This window comes from Clarias gariepinus, chromosome 3, assembly GCF_024256425.1.
Source record: "Clarias gariepinus isolate MV-2021 ecotype Netherlands chromosome 3, CGAR_prim_01v2, whole genome shotgun sequence".
In the NCBI taxonomy this organism is placed as follows: domain Eukaryota; kingdom Metazoa; phylum Chordata; class Actinopteri; order Siluriformes; family Clariidae; genus Clarias; species Clarias gariepinus.
This window is the reverse complement of record NC_071102.1, coordinates 16,742,384-16,765,088: the sequence shown is the minus strand read 5'-3', so window position 1 is coordinate 16,765,088 and position 22,705 is coordinate 16,742,384. Positions and strand designations below refer to the sequence as shown.

Here is a 22,705-nt window from a genome sequence, read left to right as displayed (position 1 = left end):
ATAAACATAAATTTTAAAGCATCTTTTATTTTGTGTTTATGTGTGTAGGACGACTTTTACAGATACAGACCAGTTTACCAGTTGAGTAAACTGGTCTGTATCTTGAGGGTGAGTCTCTATTTGGTAAACTGAGTGTGTATGTGTGTGTGTGTGTGTGTGTGTGTGTGAAAGTCGTCCTAAACAGCAGCTGTCCCCTTGTCTGCAAGCTAGTGTGTGTGTGTGTGTGTGTGTGTGTGTGTGTGTGCGTGTGTGTGTCCATGTGTGTGCGCGCACGCTTGGTTGAGTGAGATACTATTGGTGTGTGCGTGTGTGTGTGCGTGTGTCAAAGTCATCCACACAGCAGCCCATTTGACCCCTCCCACTCTTTTTAAAGGTAAAGTGCAGGTTAGTTTGTTTTATTTAATTTAATATTTTTTATTAACTATTTTTATATAAATATTTTTGCGGTAGTGGAACGAATCATCTGAGTTTCCATTATTTCTTATGGGGGAAATTTGTCTTAATATATGTTGTATATTGTATATACAAGTGTTTTGATATACAAGCATACTACTGGAATGAATTATACTCACAATTCAAGGTTCCGCTGTATATAATGCCACTGTCGCCCTTGGCTTGCTCATCAAGGACTATCTGACCATTTTGATTCATACACATTCAAATTCCATACAAACTTAAATAATTCTTTTGATTGTGTAAAGCTGCTTTGGGACAATGCCAATTGTTAAAAGCGCTATACAAATAAAATTGAATTGAAATTGAATTGAATATAATTACATCCATTTGTATATATCCCTTGCAAAATGGGAACTATACTTGCACTTATAACTGTCTATCTAAATGTCAAAAAGCACGTTAGTCTGTTTCTCTCTCTGTCTTTTGTTTCATATAGCTTAGTTAAGCAGCATTAGAAGGATGCTTTTAGGATGACACTTCACTTTGACTTTGACTCTGACTCTGACTTTGGGGATGAAAAAAAGTAAAATGAATATTTCCCAGAATCTTTATCTTTTTGTTCATCCATGTACACATGTTTAGGTTCTGTGCGGATGAACCAACCGGGGCACTCGGCTGATTCGAATCTACGGCAGTTGTCCTTCATCACTGAGAGGTAGAAAACAAATGGCCATGTGATCGGATCATTCTCAGAGAAATATTTCAGCTTCCCCTCGTCACAGCACTGGAAAACAAATAAAAACAAATTATTCAATATAACCAGATGAGTTTATTTCATCTGCAGGCAAATATATTACTATAACTCTAAACTACTCGGCAATTAATAACAATTGATGTTAACACTTATAATATTAAGCCATGTTGAATAGATTCATGAAGTATAATTATTGATTCCACATACTGTCCAGTTCAACTATATTAAAGTCTGTTTGCTGTATCAGGTCTGCTAAGACAAAATAAATATGAATACATATTCACATTTTACATCATGATTATCTCTTACCTCAACATCCAGAACTGCTCTGCCATTTATAGATTGGCATTTTAGAAACTGATCTGAGTCACTGATCTTCAATATTACAGGAGCGCCTTTTCCCAGATTCCCCAACACATTCGACTTGTAGTAGTAGACGGTGGTTTTGTCTAAAAAAAAAAAAAAATATATCAAAGATTTCATCTTTATGTTGTGCGTTATAAAATGCAATCCATCTGACAAGAAGGAAAAAGTGTTCATTGTTCACTAATCACTATGTTGCTGGGAAAAAATGTAAAATAAAATATAGAGATTACTTTTCTAATGTGCCAACAGACGGCAGTACAAGGCTGCACAAACATTTACAAGGACCTTCATAAGTCAGTGTGCCAAAAGACATTGTCCTGTGTAAAACAGAAGCCGTGCAACTGGGGATAATTTGACCATGTGCGTTACCATCTTGCACAGCAAGTTAGAACAAAGAGTGAATGTGACATTCTGCATAAAACTAGGCAAATTTGCCACAGAAACATTTGACATGATTTGGCAGCAATGCTGCAATGAGCCGTTTAAGGTATTTTTAGTGGCACACACTTCAAGTGAGTCAGAACATCACCGGAAGACGATGAGAGGTCAGGAACCGGATCTGTGGTGCTCAAAAAACTGAAAATTCTCAACGACAATGCATCCTGACACCGAGCTCATACATGAGTTTTTTTGCCAGCAGCAATATGATCTCACTTCCGCACTCACCCTACTTGCCAGATTTGGCTCATGTGGACTTAGCCCTCTTTCCAAAAATGAAAATCCAGCTCAAAAGTCATTGTTTTTACACCATTGCGAAGATCCAGCACACATATCAGAAGGTCTTCAAAAAGAAGACTTGTGTATTACAGAAACATTGTACTGTATTGCTGTGCAAAGTGACTATTTTGAAGGTGATAGTGTGTAAATGTAGATAAATAAAGTACTTTCTTGTAAACAGAGCTAATCTTGAAACTTTTGAAGTTGTATGTTATTTCAGGTTTAATCCCACTGAGAAACTTGGATTTGCTACACTGACATTATAGAAGATCCATTATGCAACAGGAAATGGAAAAAACACATTGGCTTAGAACAATGCAAATATAACTATGTAACTCTGTACTGACCTGAGGTGGAATGACTCATGCAAGCCGCTTTTCTTGTTGGTGCGACGGTTTCAGGGCGAATGATTGTACGGTCACCTAAACTCTGGATGATCACTTGGCATTCTGAAGCTTTCTTAAAAGACCCTGTGAATTGTGGGATGATCACTACACAAATATTTCCTTGCACAGAACTACCACAGGTTCTGGGTTCTTATACTAACTGCCCAATGACATTTCCATACGTGTTTAAAAATTTGGAGAATTACATCAGTGCATATTTTAACTCAATTATATATTTAACTTTGCTTTCAGCAGAGTAGCATAAAAAACAGAAATAAAGTACCCAAGATCTCATTCCTCTATCTGTCACAGCACAGATAGAGGAATGAGATTTATGGAATATCAGATTTATTTATCTCACCTCCATTTCCATCGACAGCACATTCATTTTTCAAACAGGTCTTGCATTGTAGTGCTCCTGACAGATTCGCTTCATTGTCCAGATGATCCACTTGAACCATTTCCAGATATAAGTGCACAATTGGAGACATCTGGCAGTCTGGGGTACAAATCTGGTATACAAAATGCAAAGAAGATATGTGAATATTTACGCTGATATAAGGTCAAACTACAGGTAATTTACAGATTTTTACTATGTCAGCTATTTAAGTAATTTAAATGTCTTTCGGAGTTTGTGTGTGTTTGTGTCCTAGTCTGTTATTTCTGAAAAACCTCCTTGTATATTCTGAAAGTGATATGTGTTACTGTATATTGCCTACTGTATGTGATGAATACTGTGATTTACTGCAAAGCTTAGACATTGGTATCACACACTGACACACACTTTTTAGGACTCAAAACTCACTTTTGGTTAAGGTATTGCTTGATATAACTACATTTGCTTTTTGAATTTTTTATCCCTTTTATGATTTAACAAAAAACAGCGAAAGAAATATTGTAACCAAGTAGTATTAATTGTTTTTAAAGGTTTAAAAAATCCGGACTTGAGAGATTCGCACGCATACCATGACGATCCACAGACACCAATTTTATTACCAATGAATAGTGCTTTAACCTGCAGATGTTAAGAAAAAAGATGCATGACTGCATCAGTTATTACTCTTATACCATGAAGTCATGTTTTTGTATTAAGGTGGAAAAACCAGTCAGATGAATGATTGCATCAGATTGTGCGTCAATAGCCCACACATGGAAGAGGAAGGATTTTTCATGTTTGGAGGATTTTGGACACTTCTTACAGTCGGCGTGTCGGAAAATTACACTTTTATGAAACCTACTTGCAGTAAGCAATGCAAGATGAAATGCAAAAGACACAGAGGTAGATTATTTTCCTTTGACCAGCTTCTTTATTTACAGAAGAAACAAACAATTTCAAATGAGATTCAGACTCTACTATTTAAATACTTCATGAATTATGATTGTCTATCATATGGTCATTTACAGTATTTATGATTTACATTTCATGCTTTATTTTACATTATAGCAAGTAGCAATGAATTAACTATGCATATTTGAGCTAAAGTGAGATTTAATCTTAATTAAAAAAAGAAAAATGTGATACTAAGAAAGTAGTTTAGTTTGAGCTTGAGTCTAAGCGTAAGTACACGTGTAAGTACACGTGTAAGAATCGTAAAATCAAAATGCTGAGCAGAAGTGCAGATCTTACATTTTCCACAAACTGGTACTCTGGACATTATTTTATCTACAGCATTACAGTACTTTCACATCACTAGCTTTTTTTTTTTGAAAACACAATTTAACACGCATGTGTATGAACAAATCTAACAACTCAGTCAAATCTAGGCACCCTTTTACTTAATTTACCTGAACAAAGTCACATACCACACACACACATTTATACACAGATCCAAATTTCAGTTTATAATGCTATAAAATATCTTAGGGAAAAGAAGATCTGTACCGTACCTGCGCCATGTTGCTCTCCTAAAAGTCAAAAATGACTCTGGCAGTGATGCTGAAGTGCGTGTCATTTAAGAGATATGTGGGCTGGACTACCCATACAAGTCCTATGATGTCACTAAGTTTGAGAAAGAAAAAAAAAGAGGAAACAACAGCAACGGAAACAACGTACAAATGCAGTCAAATCATTTCTAATTTATGGGAAATCCCCACAATCGGTTTCTACTACCCCGCTTTCCTTACATCTACCACAAGCTTCAGAAGAAAAAGGCCTAGATAAAAGCCTACATCTGCACATAAAAGAATAAAAAAAAAATTAATAAACTGACAGAAAAATCAATCTGATACTATTAAGCAGTGATCATGTGCATGAGCCTTGTTCTCTTTCATGATGCTCAGGCAGATCCTGCAGTGGAGAACACACATTGCTTGACTTCTAAACGGCTAAACATGATCACTTGAGCCTCATAATAAAAAAAAGAGTTCATTCTAAAATAACTTATTTATTTATTGCTAATACTGTTTCATTTGTCGCTTTAGCATATAAAGAAACCACTTGCATGTGTAAAAATTTATTTTAGATCCATTACAGAGCAATAGGCAACTTAGCATAATTTGGAAGTAAATGAGTGAGTTTATAATATTATTTTGCAACTATTATTACAACTACTATTACAACTATGTAGAAAAATAGGAAATATCTTTATTTATTTATAGGCTAGTAAAAGAATAGGAAATATAAATAAGTTGCTTATGCTTTATTTTCATTCGTTCATTCAGACACAGTAATCTTAGCACAACATCCATTACCTTGAGTCAAAGTTTGACCAAGTTTGACCAAGCCATTTGTTTCACCATTGTGCGTTTTGCGTTGTGCTCTACTCTACTGTACACCTTTATTTTGCTTACTCTTCCAAATACAGATGGTAGACTTGCAGTATTTTACTTTTACCACCACGCCTCACGGTGGCAGCATTTGGGTTTGTGCGTTTGCTGGCTTTTACAGCTGAGAGGCGCTATATACAGTAGCGCCCCCATTGCGCTGTACCACCGCCGGCAAAACCTTCTGAGGATGATCAATATATTTATTGCACGTAATTTTGGTCAAGCGATCTCTCCAGAAAGTCACAATTTCCTGAAGAAGCTCATCTTTGTTCTGTGGCTGAGCCTCACGTCTGACAAACTCCTTCAGCGCGTGGCAGACCATCTCTATCAGGTTGAGATCAGGAGACCTGCATGTGAGGAATACAAGTTAGAGGAAATTGTAATGTGAACATTTCATAAACAAATTAATCCAAAATAAATACTCGGCTGGTGTTTTCACCCAGTTGATTCCCGCCTCAGCAATACACTGTCTCGCCGCTGTATGCTTTGGGTCATTGTCTATAGCGTAAATTGAAAGAAATCTTATAAAACACATTGATGATTTATGAACACTATAAAACACATTTATTGCACTAACAAAAATGACAAAATATCACAAACTCATTATTTTTTACTTTGGAAGAAGCAATGAGGTCCTTTAAAGTGTTGTTGAATGTATGGCACCAGCGCAGATTTTATTATGCTTTCTTTGTAATAATGACGGTATATAATACCTGTAAATTTATAGTAAGTTGAAATTCAGTCATATTAATCAACTATTCAGCTATTGTATCTCGCTAAGTAAAATGGGTAGTACATTATATTGAACTAACCTTTAAAGACAACTATTGGTCCTGGTACCTGATGGGATATGGTCCCTCAAATATGAAGTTTTACAAGATGTTTGGCCTTAGGTTTCACTATGTGCCAACCCCTTTTTTTGTAGCACATTTTGTAGCAAAGCGCTCCAAAGCCACAATTGTTTCATCAGCAAAGATTACATTGTCAAAGGTCTCTTTGGCAGCCATTGGCTAAGACGCAGGGCTTTGTTGGTGTCCCGAAACATAGGGTCTGTGCTAAACAACCAAACAAAAACACACAAACAAAAAATATATTGATAAATGTGTTAAATCAAAACTGAGTACATTATAGTAGTTTAATGTATAGTTGCTAAAATTATTATAGATGCTTACTGAGCTTTGCCATAGTCATCACCCAAGTTTTTTTATTGACCTTCTAATGGTGCGAATTTATAATTTCAATTGCAGTCGGATCTGAAGCTCGTTTTGAATCTGTTTAGCAGACCATTCATCATCCTCATGCAGCATTTCTTCAATGCACTGAACACAGCACTATACAAATAAAAATGACATTATTAATGACAGATTAATGTAAAACAAATACTAATATAACCTACCTGGTCACCTTCAATGGAGTTTGGTGTTTTAATTTCAGGAGTCAGGCGACGAGAACGACAATGTCATCTGATCGTGTCCTTGGAGACATGAACACCTGACTGTATCAAAAATGTCCTGATATCAGAGAAAAGGTGTCCTGCTATCCACAGAGACCTGATCTTGATGCTCATCTCAGAGGAAATCTTCGTCATAGTCGATAGTGTGGCAGAAAGCTTGAGCTCAGAAAAAGTTCTTGGCCAGCATTTTAAAACGACCACTAATTTAAACTAATGCATGTGGGTGAGACAGGACCCACCCACTTTTTAAGAAATGTACAGTATGTGTCTTCTGACTTTTTTTATTGTGACTGTTTTACTGTTTTAAAGCTGATCAAGTGATGGAAAAAAAAATGCTACTATGTTAATTAAAGAATGATGAACCTCTCATGATAAAATAATGCTGCAATAAATAAAGATTATAATTAAAGTCCGCAGTGAATGCTGCCATGTAGTGAGAATGTATATGAACCATGTTTTTTGGTACTGAAATATAATAGAAACTTGGTTTTATTTTAGTGCTCAGTAAGGAAGTTTTTTGTTGTACTTGTGAAGGGAAGTCAAAAACAAAGTAATGAAGTAATGACAATAACAAAAGTAATGAAGTAATGAAGGTAACATAGCACCGAGACTAAAACAAACATTAGATTAAGGTTTTTAAATCTCCCACAGTGTGAAATTAGGTAATTGTGTGTGTGTGTCAGTGACTGGCAATGGGTTGTCAGTAGTAATGGGAGGTGGTAATCATTCCATAATCGATCATCAGTTTATGAATGTTAATAGTCTATTTACAATCATACACACTCGGAAGGGGAATTATGTTAAAATGCTCTTTAATAGCTCAGCATTTAATACTATAATTCCCTCCACACTCACCAACAAGCAAGAGCACATGGGACTCATCTCTCTGTCAGTGGATCTCCAATTTCCTAACTGGCAGACCACAGGCAGTAAGGATGGGCGGACATGTCTAAGCCTCACTCAATCTCAGCACTGGGGTGCTCCAGGGTTGTGTTCTAAGCCCCCTGCTGTACTCTTTGTACACCTATAATCGCATAGCCACTACGAACTTCACCACCATCATTAAGTTTGCTGATGACATTGTTATGGTGGGGCTGATCTCTGACAATGATGAGACAGCCTACCTGAAGGAGGTTGGAAATCTGGAGAACTGGTGCCAGAGGAACAATCTCCTCCTGAACGTCAGCAAGACAAAGGAGCTGATAGTGGACTTTAAGACTAAGCAGGAGAGGAACTACCAGACCCCTGCCATCAACAAGAGCCCGGTGAAGAGAGTGGACATTTTCCGATACCTTGGTGTTTACATCACGCAGGACCTGTCCTGTCACATCAACACCATGGTGAAAAGGCCCGGTAGCATCTCTACTACCTCAGACACTTAAGAGACTTTAGACTGCCCTCTAAGGTGCTTAGGAACTACTCCTGCACCATAGAGAGCATCCTGACGGGAAACATCTCTACCTGGTTCAGGAACAGCACCATGCAGCATAAACGCTTGACAATAAATCAATTGTTAATCATCTATAATCTGTGACTGTCCTATTAATAATTAGCATCCCATACAGAGTTCCTGCTTTTTGCACTAAACTCCCTGGAACAGATACCAGGCTCCACATAACTCTACATAAGAGAAGTGATACAGAAAATTAAGAAATGAAAAACACTTTTAAAAAAAAGTTCTTGAATGTACTGTAGTTTTTGATTTGGAGGGTTCCCACGTTTACATTTTTTACTGTGAAGTAGTTTTTACTTTAGTTTTGGTCTGGTTTTAGAGAAAGTTTTTCGGTTAAAAAATGTCAAGTTTATTTTATGTAAGCATAGGAAAAGTGAATGTGTCATCCAAGACAAAGGAAAGTGTAAGGGCAGACTTATTCTTTCTTCAAGACTTTATTTCTAGTTTACCTGTCACTTGGTTGCTGTGACCTTCACATAGGTTGTAAATGCTCCATGAACATGATGCTTGGATAAGACACGGTCATTCCCTATTCTCTCTCTACTTGCATATAGGCAGTAAAAAAAGTATCTAGAAATAACTTTAAATGTAGCATTTGCGTTTAAAACCGGTTGCCATTTTGTATTAACTATTTGGTATATTCCGGCGAGCTCAGAACCAAGAAACAGGGCTGGAGAACAACAGTAAACAACTATCGTGGCTTACAGTAAATCTTCTGTATTACCGTAGTCCTGTAGCGAGATTGAGAGCAGTACTGTATGTATAAATCTGTGTCAAAGCCAACCCCAAAAGACTTCAGAAGGGGAAATACAAAGGGTTAACCACAAGATACCACTGGTAAACCTCAAAAACAGGAAACCACTTTAGTGTAAAACCTGCCTGTATTTACTGATGATGTAAGTTACAGGAATTAATTCTGACTCCAAGGCCTGCATTGGCCAAGTCAAACCTGCAATTGACCTATATCTAATTTAACTGCATTTCACTAACTTATGACAAAGCTGAAGGCAAAACACCCAAGAACCAACAGGAACCAAAGCGAGCTGCAGTAAATTCTGACAGACAGAGCATCTCAGAATCAAGGTCATCAAATATGTTAATGATTATTGTTTGGTGATCATAATGCTGGTATGTTCATCAGTGGCCTGCAGCAGGAAAGGCTGCATCTTAACTTAAACATGAAAAATCAAATGTAAACCAAATACAGTATAAAATATTTCTAATGATGGTCATTATTTACAGACAAGAAACATACATCAGCTCTGTTGCAGGTGGATTTATCATCTAGAGCAGCTCTGTGCAACTTATTTTATAGCAATATTGTCAAGCTTCTGAAATCACAGTGACATTGGATTAGCAGAAAAGTTTTACAGTAATTGCAGTCTTCTCCATACATTTTTGAAACAAATATAAGCTTTGTGACATTTGGCCTCTGTACACCACCACACTGACTTTGAATTGAAACACTCAAGATATTGATGAAGTCAAGAATTTCAGCTTTAATTCGAGGGGGGTTTGACAAACGTGTGGCATTCCTTACCCATTCACAGGGTACAGACATTTTGACACACACACACACACACACACACACACACGTTGGGGGCTCATAATTAATGGAACGGATGGCTGACAAACAGTTGCATGGCCAGGTGTGACCTGTCCCCTTGTTAGTCCAAGGCTAATCAAGCAGATAAAAGGCCTTGGTGTGGTTCTAAATGTGTAAAATTTGTATTTGTAACTGCACTCTCAACTGGAACTCTTAACTTAACAACTAGAGTGGATGACCACATGATTCTATCCATGGTGGAGAAGAACTAGTCAAGAACACTCTTGATGAGGGGGTAGCCATGTCATTGTCAGTCTACAGTCAAGAGATGGCTTTATGAAGTGAATACAGATGCTTCACAAGACACTCTGGTGATGATCAAGAAGAGAAAGGCCAGATTAGACTTTGCCAGAAAACTTTGGCAGACTCTTTGGGCCGATGAAAATAAAATTACCTTTGTGATTGGAAGAGTGAAGTATGGAGAATGAAAGAAAAACGTATAATCCAAAGCATACAGCATCATCTGTTAAACATGGTGGAGCCAACATTATGTCATAAGCACGTACAGTATGACTGACAGTGGAATAGGGTGATAACCTAACTGCTGATGAAAGTCGCAGGATGAACATTGAAGTGATTTTTGAAACTGCTGCAAAACTGATTTACTTTTAAATAGCAAATAAATATTTACCCAAAACATGCAGTGAAAGCTACCCAAGGACAAGAGATTGGGTATTCTTAACTGGCCAAGTTATTCACCTGCTCTCAAGCCAATAGAGCATGCTTTTCATCCACTGAAGACACAACTGAAAAGTAAAGAGATATATATATATATTAAAAAAAACAGTTGACATTAACACACATTTACAGCCTTGTGAAGGCATTAATCACACGCAAAAGAAGGGGTATAATAATTGGGACAGTCATTCTAGTACTGTACATGTCAACAAAATAAATTGTCAATAAAATAAATTGAAATTCAAATGCATTTACAGACTGCAGCAAAGTTACATTAACAGACTTACTGTACAGCAAAGACTCACAAACAGGCAACAGCTGAAGACAGCTGCAGTAAAGTCCTGACAAAACATCTTTTTTTTATGTTAGCTTGTTTCATTATACTGTATGTAATTAGTTCCTGGCATATTAATTGTTTCATTTTAAATGTTAGAAGTTATGTTGTTGAAATATATTTGCAACAAACAAAATTTCTGATCAAATGTATTATTTAAAGCATTTCCCACCACTTTTTGTGTGTTTTACGACAGGAGGTATCAAATGTTTTCGATAGTAGCTTCTTTAACAGCCTCTGTTTTTCCTGTACATGACCATTCCTTAAAGTTCAGAGTATTTTAACCATTATTTGTTTAGCTGTTTTTGTTAAATAAACATATACTGTATAGGTCTCAGAATTGTGCAGTAAAGAGTGACATATCCTTTTTTTTTATCAGAACAAATTAGGCAATATGATAAACTGAAATGTACACATGATCACATGTTTTTATTTTTTGTTAGTTTTTTTTCATTCCCATATTTTGGTAGTGGTAAATTTACTTTACCCGCAATGATAGATGTTTGACCTGACATATCTAAAAAACCCAAATACACAGTTTTTTTCCCTTGCAGTTAACACACACCACCAAGCACTTTTTTTTTAAAGTCATTTACTTATGCTGTGTTGCCGTCACTTACTGTATCTGTTACGCTTGAGTTTTGAGTGCACAATGCCACAAATGTAAAAAACAAAATGATGAGCAGCCTGGGGATGGAATTGGTGCATGTTTAAATCTCACATAAGATTGCCTGGACTGTTGTATAGACACACAGACAATGGCAGCAACGTTGTGGATTGTTCTCTGATCATTATGCACAAGTTTCCGAATGGTTTCTGTATTTGTTAGGGGTTGAACTCAATGAAGGTCTTCGTGATCTTTCATCATCTTTCAGTGAGATGTTCGCTTTTAGTTTTAACTTGCTGTCCATGATGAAATAGCACCAGTTCCACAGCTCTCTACACAGGATGTAAATAACTCTGTTATGTGAAGTAATTAATAAGATTAACATTCTGAGGTGATTTAATTTGATCATGCTTTGCACCCTTTAAGTTATTTAACCAATAGAGACTTTATTTTGAAATGCGACCAGGAGGAAATGCACGGAGATCTTACATATCAGGAGAGAGCGCATGCGCACGGAGTGGGATTACGGACAATATACATTAATTAACGATAAAGACATTTAAGTTCATTTATACATGCAGTCGCACTTTGTTGTTTTATTTTCAGTATTTATTTATTTTTGACTTTGTTGACCTGCACCTGGTTGAAAGGGAGAACAAGGTATTTAGGGACATTTTTTGCTCACATATAGCATATCTGTAACTTATACTCTTTATGACTGGTTTATGTGTTTGTGAGTTTGTGTATTATGAGTAATTTATGTCTGTGGTAAATGTTAGCTTAATTTAGTGTTTTGTTGCTGTAAGGTCGTTTGTTTGTTTCTTTTATATGGATATGGATTTCATGCAGATTCCGATTTGTTATTTTTATCTGTTGTTCTAGCTCTTACGTTGTTGTACATTCAATACGGACAATAAACCCTCAACAAAGACAGTACAACATCAGTGCAAGAGTTAATCCTTATTTTTTCATCAACCGGGCTGTAACACAGGAAGATGTCTTTTGGCACACTGACTTATAAGGATGACTATGCAGTCTTGTGTTACCATCTTCTGCCTTGTTACAAAACTAGTTTTGAAACGTATTGATACCACCTTGTTTCTGCATACTTTGTTATTTAACTTCATGAAATTACTTGGCTAATATTAAAGTACAAAGCTGCCACCTCTCACGCAATCAGTCTTCTTCACACACATTTATGCTACACATGGAATTTCTCACACTTTGATAATCAAAACAATTGTCTATGGAAGACACAGCAAAATCACTGCCTCCAGTCTTTATCTGACTAGTAAGCTATAACACCTTTTATCTTGAGGGCTAAATTGTTTAGGTGTTTCGAGGCCGGAGCGCAATGACATGAGGCTCGCCCACTTTCTTCTGTCTAAGTAAAGAGATATAGTTGACATTAAAACACATCTACAGCCTTGTGAAGGCATCAATAACATGCAAAAGAAGGGATATAATAATTGGGACAGTCATTATAGTACTACAGGTCAACAATCTAATAAAATGAGTTGAAATTTAAATGCATTTACAGACTGCAGCAAAGTTACATACCAGCTAGAGCATTAAAAAAGACTAATTAACACAATATTGTGAGAGAGAAAGAGAGATAGAAATTCAGAATATACATGCAGCACAATCACACCTATTCAGTATCTTTTTTCTTTTCTTCTCCTCTTCTTCTGTTTCAATAATTATTCTTCTTTCACTGTCCTTTATTCATTTATTTTTTTTTTTTTGCTTTCCTTCTTTTTCAGTAGTTTTCATCTCTAGTGTTACTTTTTTTGACTGCCCAGTTAAATACATGTATTTGTTTTAAATCATTTAAATTAATCTATTTAATCTATTTAATCTCTCTCTCTCTCTCTCTCTTAGAGGCATCAGGGGGTGGGTTTTTTTCAAGGACTAACTACCCAGGACCCCAATGACAGGAGGGCTCTGGAAAGAAATACGAGGGATATGGCTCAAGCAAGGAAGGGTACCAAGGAATGAGACAGCTTATAGTATGTACAGGGGCCCAGAGTTTGGTGCTACGCCCCTGCTGACCTACATGGAGTTGCTGGAGAGCAAGTAGGTGGTTGGCTAGTGGGTAAGGTAGGCCCATTTTTTTTTTATTTGGGTAAATATTTCAAATGTCAGTTGTACTAACTGGAATAAATAAAGTGCTTTTTTTTTTTTACTTTACCTGCGACGCTACAATCTACAGAAGCTGAGCCATGCAAGATAAGGAGTACGGATAGAGTTAGATAAAATGACTGGGCATGTGTGTGTGCATCCTGCGCATGTACATCATGTGCTTGTACGTGCAGAACCAATGCCCTTATTTTCAGAATCTCACTGCAAGTTTTTCATCCAACCAATGAACACGAGACAAACATGACCAATATACAAAACTACTATTTCTACTGCAATGATGATGTCCACGACAACTATTACTACTTTCTAGCACTAATGAGGCAGGTCAAAATGCGGATAAAATGATTTATCGGTGACCTAAACTAAATGATCTGTCCTATTAACTGGAAATTTGTCATGTTTGTCAGAATATAATCAAATTGTAGGGAACAACACAACAAAATCACAATGGAGTCTGGATGCAAATAACAACTTCTTGTAACTTCTTTTTTTTTTTTCTAGCAATTGTCTAGGGTATAGACATGGCCACACAGCACCATCTATACAATAATACAACAATACCAGGATAACCCAGCCCTGAACATTAATCAAAAACAGAATGTCCATATCCTTGCTTCTTGGTGAAATTCAACATCATCCAATTACATAAAAAAAAAAAAAAAAGGTTTTTGTGATGTAAAAAACTAAGACTTTTAATCTGGCCTTAAATGAGACCCATTACCTGTACAACTCAATTGAAAACAAAAAAGAAAACTTAAGACATCCTGGCTGTGTAGTATATGTGACAACAATCTTTCGTATTCTTCAGTTGCCTGTCCTGCCTGTTGCAGATTTCAAAAATGATTTTTTATGAAGCACCTCTGTGCAAATTAACTATATTTATTTAAAAAAACTAATCAAGATCTTATCAAACTCACTCATTCACTCATCTTCTATACCACTTTATCCTGTATTTATGGGTAAATGAATACAGGATAAGGAGAGCCTTATCCTAGAACCTATCCCAGGAGTCTTAGGACATGAGGCAAGGTACACCCTGGACAAGGTGGCAATCCATCGCAGGGCAACCTGCATATCTTTGAACTGTGGGAGGAAACCGAAGAACCCTGAGGAAACCCACCAAGCACGAGGAGAACATGTAAATTCCATGCACACAGGGAAGAAACAATGTTTTTTTCTTTTGTATTTTAAGATATACAGTATATGGAGAATTTTGTGTCTGTTCTAATTCCATAATTTATGGACCACCAGTGTGGGAATTCATATATGCTCTTTCGTTACCACCTAAAAGTCATCCAAAGTAATCTTGTGACCATGGTGAGGCTAAACAGGGTCATTCTCCTGTAAGTCATGTTTCCTATTTTTCTAAGAAGAAAGCGAATAAAAAAAAAAAAATGAAATTTAAACTCCATACATAATTAGTTCACTGTTCACAGAAAGTTGTGAATTACTCTGTGTTTTTGGACAAGACAGTGAGCTGATACAGTAAGTGAAGCATAAAGACTATGCATATGAATACTGCAAATTTATTTTGCTTTCTCTGGCACTGTGTGTTTGCAGAAACTGAAGTTACGAAATGTTCTAAAAGGAAAGGCAAAAGTCCTTTGTTTATGGCCACAACAGGAACAGAGCATGGTTTCCTGAAGGTTACAGTAAATGGTGCATGCCTTTGTTATGTTGCAATACATTAGACAAAGTGCTGCATTATACAAATACCAAATATACATACGTAGGCTCAGTCCTGGCAGACGTAGTCCTCTACGCACTGTGCGTACATGTTTTTGTCACTTTGATCAGTTTTTACGTCAATTTGGACTGGCTTTGAATTGATTGTGGTAAGGTAAACAGAGATTTATGGTGGTGTTGTACCATAACTTGCAAAATAACTAAATCAATCTCTCATTCACTCACTCACTGAGTTGTTGTGTTGTGCGTGGCACCTAGCCTTTAAAGGTAGTAGCCTTTAAAGGTACTAGTGGGTGGGTGGTTCTTGAAATATAATCGTGCCAGTAAACCTGTATATTGACTGATTCCCCTGCTCTAAGCTTGGGCAGCAAGGCCATTATTGAGTGCTGAAAACTTGCAGAACATTCTGAGAATAACGCTGGAATGCAGCTCAGAAGCAGCAGTGAATATGTTGAATTTGCTAGCGAAGCCACACCGATTGCTTTTTTATGACCTCTCGAGCTCGGTAGAGGTCATTCATGGTTCTTCTTTTGGACTTTATGTGAATTTTTATTTTGTGGGGTCGACAATAAGCTACTACTACCACTTAGCCGGGGGGGGTGGGCGGGGGGTGTTTGAAGGCTATCATGTGTTTCCTCCAAACCACGAGACGCTAGCTAACCGATTTTTTCGAACTGCTGACCCACACACCAATGTGGGGGCGGCATAACACACTCAGAGAACAGCAATATCTGCTCGTATGAGCTCACAGATGCACCTGATTGGCTGTAGAGCTCTGATTAATGTGGTAGCACTAGGTACCTCTTATCCCTCCCCTGTGAGAGAGCTAGTCTTAAAACTTTTTAAATCCACCTCATAATAATAATAATAATCAAAACTATAATAATAATGGCAAGTAAGAACTTTTAAGTCAGATTACCTGTGTCCTATAAAAAAAAGGTTTATTTATGCCTGTGTGGACCAAACCTCAGCCTGTCTAGTCCATTTCTACAGAAAAGCCAATGCAGCACAAATTGCTATAAAAAAGCGATAAAGCTGTCTATGATAGAAATGTATCACACCCACACCCAGTGTGGCACAGGCCTCCAAATTCTTCAGATACCAATCAAATCAAGCAACCTTGCAACATACAACACTTCTTTTGATAATGTCCTGAAGCCAAATACCACAGCACACGTTCAGAGGTCTTGTGGAGTCATGCCTCGAGGGCTCAGAGCTGTTCTGGTTGCACAAAGGGAACCTACACAATATTGGGTTTTTAAGGTTTTAATAGTATGGCTGATCTGCGTGTGTGTGTGGATGTGTGTATGAGCATGTGTGTACATGTGTGTGTGGATGTGTGTATGATGCTATGTCACATTTATTTTAGTTCCCTTTTAAATGACAAGTTGAGGAAGTGAATAAAAAGAGCTTGGCCTCCTGGGTTGGTGGTAATGGCTGGATAGCAAATGGAAGATTTATATAATAACTCAGGAATTATGGTCAAAAGGTGACAACTATGCTGTTTGTTCCTAGCAAAAAAGTACATAAGAATCTCTGATGAATCCAAGGGAAATCACCCTGGCAATTCCTAAAGATCAGCAACATTTAAAGCAGAACTTAAGTTAATCAGTAGCAGCCGGTCAATAAGAGGCGCAGGGGCAACGCCACCCTAAAGTTAGGTAGAGAAGAATGCTACTTTAACATGTAATTATTTAACATAATAATGAAATAAAGTAATTTAGTCACAATATTCCTTTCCTGTATTTCCTAATATAATTGAGTTACAAAAAAATCTAAACTGTATTACATTAATTTGTGTTCGTGCCCGCGGGGCGCCGGACAAACGAGTGTCTATGTAGACAGGTAAGATTTTGATAAGCATGTGACTTTAGGCTGAGCTCGAATTGGATTTTTTTTTTATCATTCATGGGGCACAGCTCTGTGCACCCTGAACCCTTCCACTTTTGTTCATAGTGAATCTATTTTGTTTTTAAATATTTGGACCATTTTTAACAAGTCGTATTAACGGTCAGCAGATTGTTAGTTAATGTATTGAATAGTGAGTGACATGGAAGCCAGCTGAATATGAGAGAAAATTCTGTAATTTCTTTGCTAAAATAACCCTTCGCAAGGCAATCGGACGAAGAAAGAAAAAAGTTACAGAGCTTGGACCAGATCGAGCTGATCTTCTAATTAAGCAGCAGTCAAGTGATCGTGGCCAGGCTTACACTCAGTGTTTTTCCAGTACTTCTTATGGATATTTATAGTCGATTATTAAGAGTTTCATTTTTATTTTGTTTGTGCCCTCCCAAAAAAATTTGTGTTAAAATTGGTGTTAATGTAGTAAAGTTTTAAAATAGTTTCATTAAATGTTACACAAACAAGTTGAAAAAAAAGGATGTTATTATTTAATTTGGACCTCACCTGATGTAATCTTACACTGTTAAACAGAGGTGCACTAAGTTATGCCATAGTTCTCACATTTAGTCTGCGTTCCATTCTGAAGTGCACTTTACAGGGTGCTCCCTACTCCCTGCTCCGTTTGCAGGGAATGTCGGTGATGGGAACTCTACATAACTCGGAACACTCTGCAAAGTCCCCAGCGCAGATGTCACTTCCTCCATGCGTTACCATGGTGATATAAGATAGCTGTCCCTACTGCTGTAGAAATTTCACACTACCGACATTTAAATATTTAATATTTATTGAAACAAAAACTAATACCATTATAAAACATACTTTTAAAAAGTGTATACCTTAAAAAATAAATTATTGATTAAAAATAAAAATTATCAGTGATGTATGGAAATTTATTTTTTTTTTTTTACAGATTACTAGCCTATATAACACTAAGGATTATTTGATTAAAATAAAAATTCAAATTGTTGTGTACTTTTATTATGATGTCATCCTCGCTGATAATAATGATAAATATATAAATCCTTTTTGAGCCTAATTTTTTTTACGCTTCAGCGAGATGCAATGACTTATGGGACATTTTTCATTCCCTTTTCCGGTGAAGTGAAGACCTGAGGTACGTTCCAAATGGCCTGAAGTACCCTTTACAGGGTGTTCAGCCATGTTAAGTGTGATTCCAAACTGCAGGAGCAAAAAATGTTCAGTTCTACTTATTTAATGCTTAAGTAATAAATAGATAACTGAGAATGTGATGTAAAATGTTTGTTTTCTTTAAAAATGTTGTCATATTTAGGACGATAGATGCGTTTTCCAGAAAGGTAAAAATGGTTAATTTTTTAGATAACTTGATAGTTTATATGCGATTATTGTGGACATAATGTGTTGCAAATATTATTGTTTCTGTACAGATCATGTACCTGGGGCTAGAAACAGATACAGTAACAGATCAAATACTGCTCTTACATTTTTTCTGAATTCAGTGGAAAACTATGGTTGACCTTTTAGGTAGTTTATATGCAGTCATCTTGTAATATACAAACATAAAGTGGAACCTTTGATTACGAGTATAAAATTCACGAATTTCCCCACAAGAAATAATGGAAACTCAAATTATTCCTTCCACAGCCCCAAAAAACAACATAAAATAATTAATACAAAATATAAGGTAAAAATAAAACAAATTAACTTGCACTTTACCTTTAATAAAAAGTAAAAATAAATCCTGCAGGAAAGTGTTTCCTTTTATGCGCACAGGGTCTGTGTGTGTGTGTTTGTGTTTTTTGTTAACTAAAAACTAAAGCTAAAGTAAGTACATCTTACACAGTAACAATAGCGATAGGAGGAGTGTGTGTGTGAAGGGGCACAGTGTCAAATTAAGCGCACACACACACACACACACACACACACACATAACGGCATGCTGACTCAGGGACAAAAAGAAAAGGGAAAGTAAAGTATATAGTAAACAGTACACGCGTGCATGGATGTTGATTATACCAGTACCAGCAGGGGAGACGATTACCCAAAATTTAGCAGCACAAGAGAGAGAAAAACCATTGGCTCAGTTGTAATCATGTGACGCTCGGCGTCAAAACAAGAAGCTCATGCATTATACATGATACTCATAAACAAAGACTTGCTCGTTTAAAAAAAAATATATATATTTGCTCGTCTTGCAGAACACTTGCAAACTGCGTTACCTGCTTCCTGATAACTGATGATAATAAGAAAGCTTTATTATCATCAGTTACCATTGCCATTAGTTATCTGTGTTTAACATTCAGGGGAGCAGTGGCGATTTCTTTAAGACTGCAAGGGAATCTCAGCTTCCCCTATAATGTCACAAAATTAATGCGTTAGAAAACGTTCATCTCAAAGACGAGTTCGTTCAGAATCAGTTAGATATAGCAGGTCGGCTGACTTGATTTTCTTCTCATACCTCCCCGTAGCGTCACAGTGCATTTCCCCGTTGAAGCCCAGCGTCAATTGACTTTAATGCGGCTGCTTTGAACGTTTTTTTTTTCCAGTGCTTTGAAACTAGACGGTTATTGGATAAACGCTGCGGGCCAGAACGCTGGGCTGCTGCATGATGATTGGAGGAGCTGTTTAAAGGGCGGAACCCCTTTTTTGATTGACAGCATGTCTTAAGTATACATCAGCGCTACGGAGATCCAAGTTCTGTCTCATGTGGATTTGCAGGTGAAGTGGTAAGACGAACTGCTGCACTCTGTATTGTTTGCTGGTGATATAAACCCATTTTTTTGTACAAATCATTCTTTAAATAATAAAAAAATATTATAGCATTCTTGTCTTTTCTTCTAGTTTCAACATTGTACAGTTAGTTCGTTCATATACTGTAATTAAAGTAGGTCGTGGAAGGAAAACTAGCCAGCTAGCAAGCTGTGCATAATGGCAGACGCAAACGGTGCTAATATTGTTGACCTGCTTTTGGCAAAACCATTTAGTAGTCTTCCTTAAGAGGAGAGACTTAGAATTAAATGGCAGGGCAGACCAATCTCTAAGGTTTATCTGGTGCAAAAATCAGGGAAATAAAATAACATGTCTTTTCAGCTCTCCTGGTATGACAAGGTGAACTGGCTGACTGGAAGTGCTGTGGCAAAGAAAATGTACTGTTAGCCATGCCTGTTGACGAAACCTTCTCAGGGAATGGGATCTGTTTGGAGTTTTGGGGATCTGGATAACTTTGACATGAAAAGTGCAAAGGACATAATGAATTTTATGATAAAGGCCTATTATGAGCTTCCCCTGTTTCAAAAGCTAGCAGCCGCCACTGCAAGGGAGAAAGTATGAACCTAATCTAATAGAGGAAAAAGACATCAGTAATTACTTATAACTTTCTGACTGATTATGTGGATGTTTAAGGAAACATCCACATAATCAGTCACAAAGTTATAAGTAATTAAAGGATTTAGAATTGAACATCTGTGGTGCGACATCTGGACCAGTGTAACCCAACTGTACTATGAGGTGTTTCACAACCTGGAGGAAGACAGGCTTCTGGACTTGCCTGATACTGTGCATTTGTTTTGTGCACATTATGTCTTCCTTTCTTGGATTGTGGGTGCGCTTCACACCTTTAAAGAAGGGTGGGACAATCATTCTTTGAAGTCTAAAAGTGGACTAACCAGCTCTGGGTTTTGGGACACATGCAGGACCCTGTTAAATAAAGAAGACTTGCAGGTTTGTTTCATATAACATTCTATGCAATTTACATACATGCTTGTCTGTTTAGCTCGATTATTTACTTTTTACATATACATTTATTTCTTTTCTTTTATTGTTTAAAATTAATGGCAGAACTTGGATTTGTTTGGAGCTGACTGAGAGACATTTGATGGTGTCGGCAAGGAACCCTTTGGAGTTCAAATCCCAGAAAATGAGTGTACTCTGTCACCAGCTGTAAAGCTGTATTATCAACTCCGTGCACCATCTGAAAACAGCAGTAATAACAATGGGAACATTTCAATTATAAAGAGTTGGTGCTTTAAAGTAGGTGTATGCAAATGCACTACATGTCTGAGATTTTTTGTAGCAACCACCCACCAAAAATACTGCCAAGTCTTGGATATGTGTTCAAAAGCAAATCTGTCAACTTGTGTAGCACAGTAACATTCCACATGAGCTTCCTGGTTCAGTGTAATAAATAGAATGTATGAATGAACACATTTCATCATACATACACATAAAAAAAAAACGTAACTGTAGTGATGCCCAAGTCATATCTGTTTAATAAAATAAATAAACAAATAAAACAAACTCTAAATGTGTAATGTTTTTAGTTACTGTTAGTTTTTCAGGTTCACAAATTGTGCACAAATGTTATGAATGTCTTTTGTGGTCTTATTTTAGTGACTTTTTGTTTTCAATAATCATGCATAACTGTTATTTTCTCCAATATACAAACTTGTACATACTGTACATTCTGATCACAAATTACTGAAGCCCAGTTTGTGCTGAATACTCAGACTTAGCCATGTACTGTATGCAGGGGCGGACTGGCCATCGGGAGCACCGGGACATTTCCCGGTGGCCTGACGGTCGTTCTGGCCTGCCGGCTGCCGCTGTGCAGACGATCAGCCTGGCATGTGATAGGCTGGTGTATAACTACGAATTAATTGACGGATCTCTCAATCTACGAATCAGGCAATGGAAAGGGAGGGGAAGATTAGAAGATCAGGAGGGAAAATTACACTCCCACATCACATGACCCAACGTCAGCGACGCACTGCCTAATATCTGGCTATATCCAGAGACAGGGTATATCTGACTAAATCGATTAAAAAAATGGAGCGTAAACGCAAAGGAAGAGCAAAGAGTCAGCGTAAAAAAAAATAAAAAGCCCTGGCCGCAGACGCAGCAAGCTGCTGCAAAATCCCAGCCATGTTCGCCAGTAAGGGAACAGGTCGGTCAAGATTACATCTACATTATATTTATAATAATTTGGCAGACGAACACTTTCATCCAAATCACTTAGATCATCACAATCGATAAAACTAAACCAACAAACGGGCAACAATATGTAAGTGCTGCTGTGCTGTGTCAAGTCTCGTTTCGTCTGAAAAGGTGACGAAGGAAGCAGCAGTAGCACTAGTGCTGCAAATGCTCCTGCTGTTGAGCTAGAGGTGGTGGACAGTTCAGCGCTTGAGTCAGAGCAGGGACCTTCAGGTAAAGTTAAAGATAAGCTAAACTAAACATGCAGGCAGCAGGCTATACTTTTTAAACAACATGTGCTTTTTTATGATTTATAAGATCAGTAGTAGGACTGTGATTTTGGGGACATACAACTGATGGCTGCACAATTGTAAGTACAGATTATTGAACACGCTTATTTCATATTGCAGAGCAACTAGATGTGCAGAGTGAGAGAGAGAAGGATTCAGGGAAAGATTAAGGAGACAGTGAAAGCCTTTATATCTCTTTTGATTATTTTGCCTGTCCAC

General features: G+C 37.1%; 1 protein-coding gene and 1 long non-coding RNA gene across 2 annotated transcripts; both read right to left on the bottom strand.

The window, feature by feature from the left end:
- Positions 1–4,616, bottom strand: LOC128519506 (uncharacterized). Its single transcript, XM_053493258.1, has 5 exons — positions 4,507–4,616; positions 2,981–3,131; positions 2,581–2,703; positions 1,460–1,599; positions 1–1,180 (listed from the first exon to the last, which is right to left on the bottom strand). Exons 1-5 carry the CDS (start codon positions 4,513–4,515, stop codon positions 935–937), a joined length of 669 nt encoding a protein of 222 aa, XP_053349233.1. The 5' UTR covers positions 4,516–4,616; the 3' UTR covers positions 1–934.
- A 1,689-nt stretch (positions 4,617–6,305) lies between these two features.
- On the bottom strand, positions 6,306–6,988 carry LOC128519508 (uncharacterized). The gene is made up of 3 exons (XR_008357858.1): positions 6,790–6,988; positions 6,558–6,716; positions 6,306–6,440 (listed from the first exon to the last, which is right to left on the bottom strand). It is a non-coding gene; the product is annotated as an uncharacterized LOC128519508 (long non-coding RNA).
- Between the last annotated feature and the right edge of the window lie 15,717 nt (positions 6,989–22,705).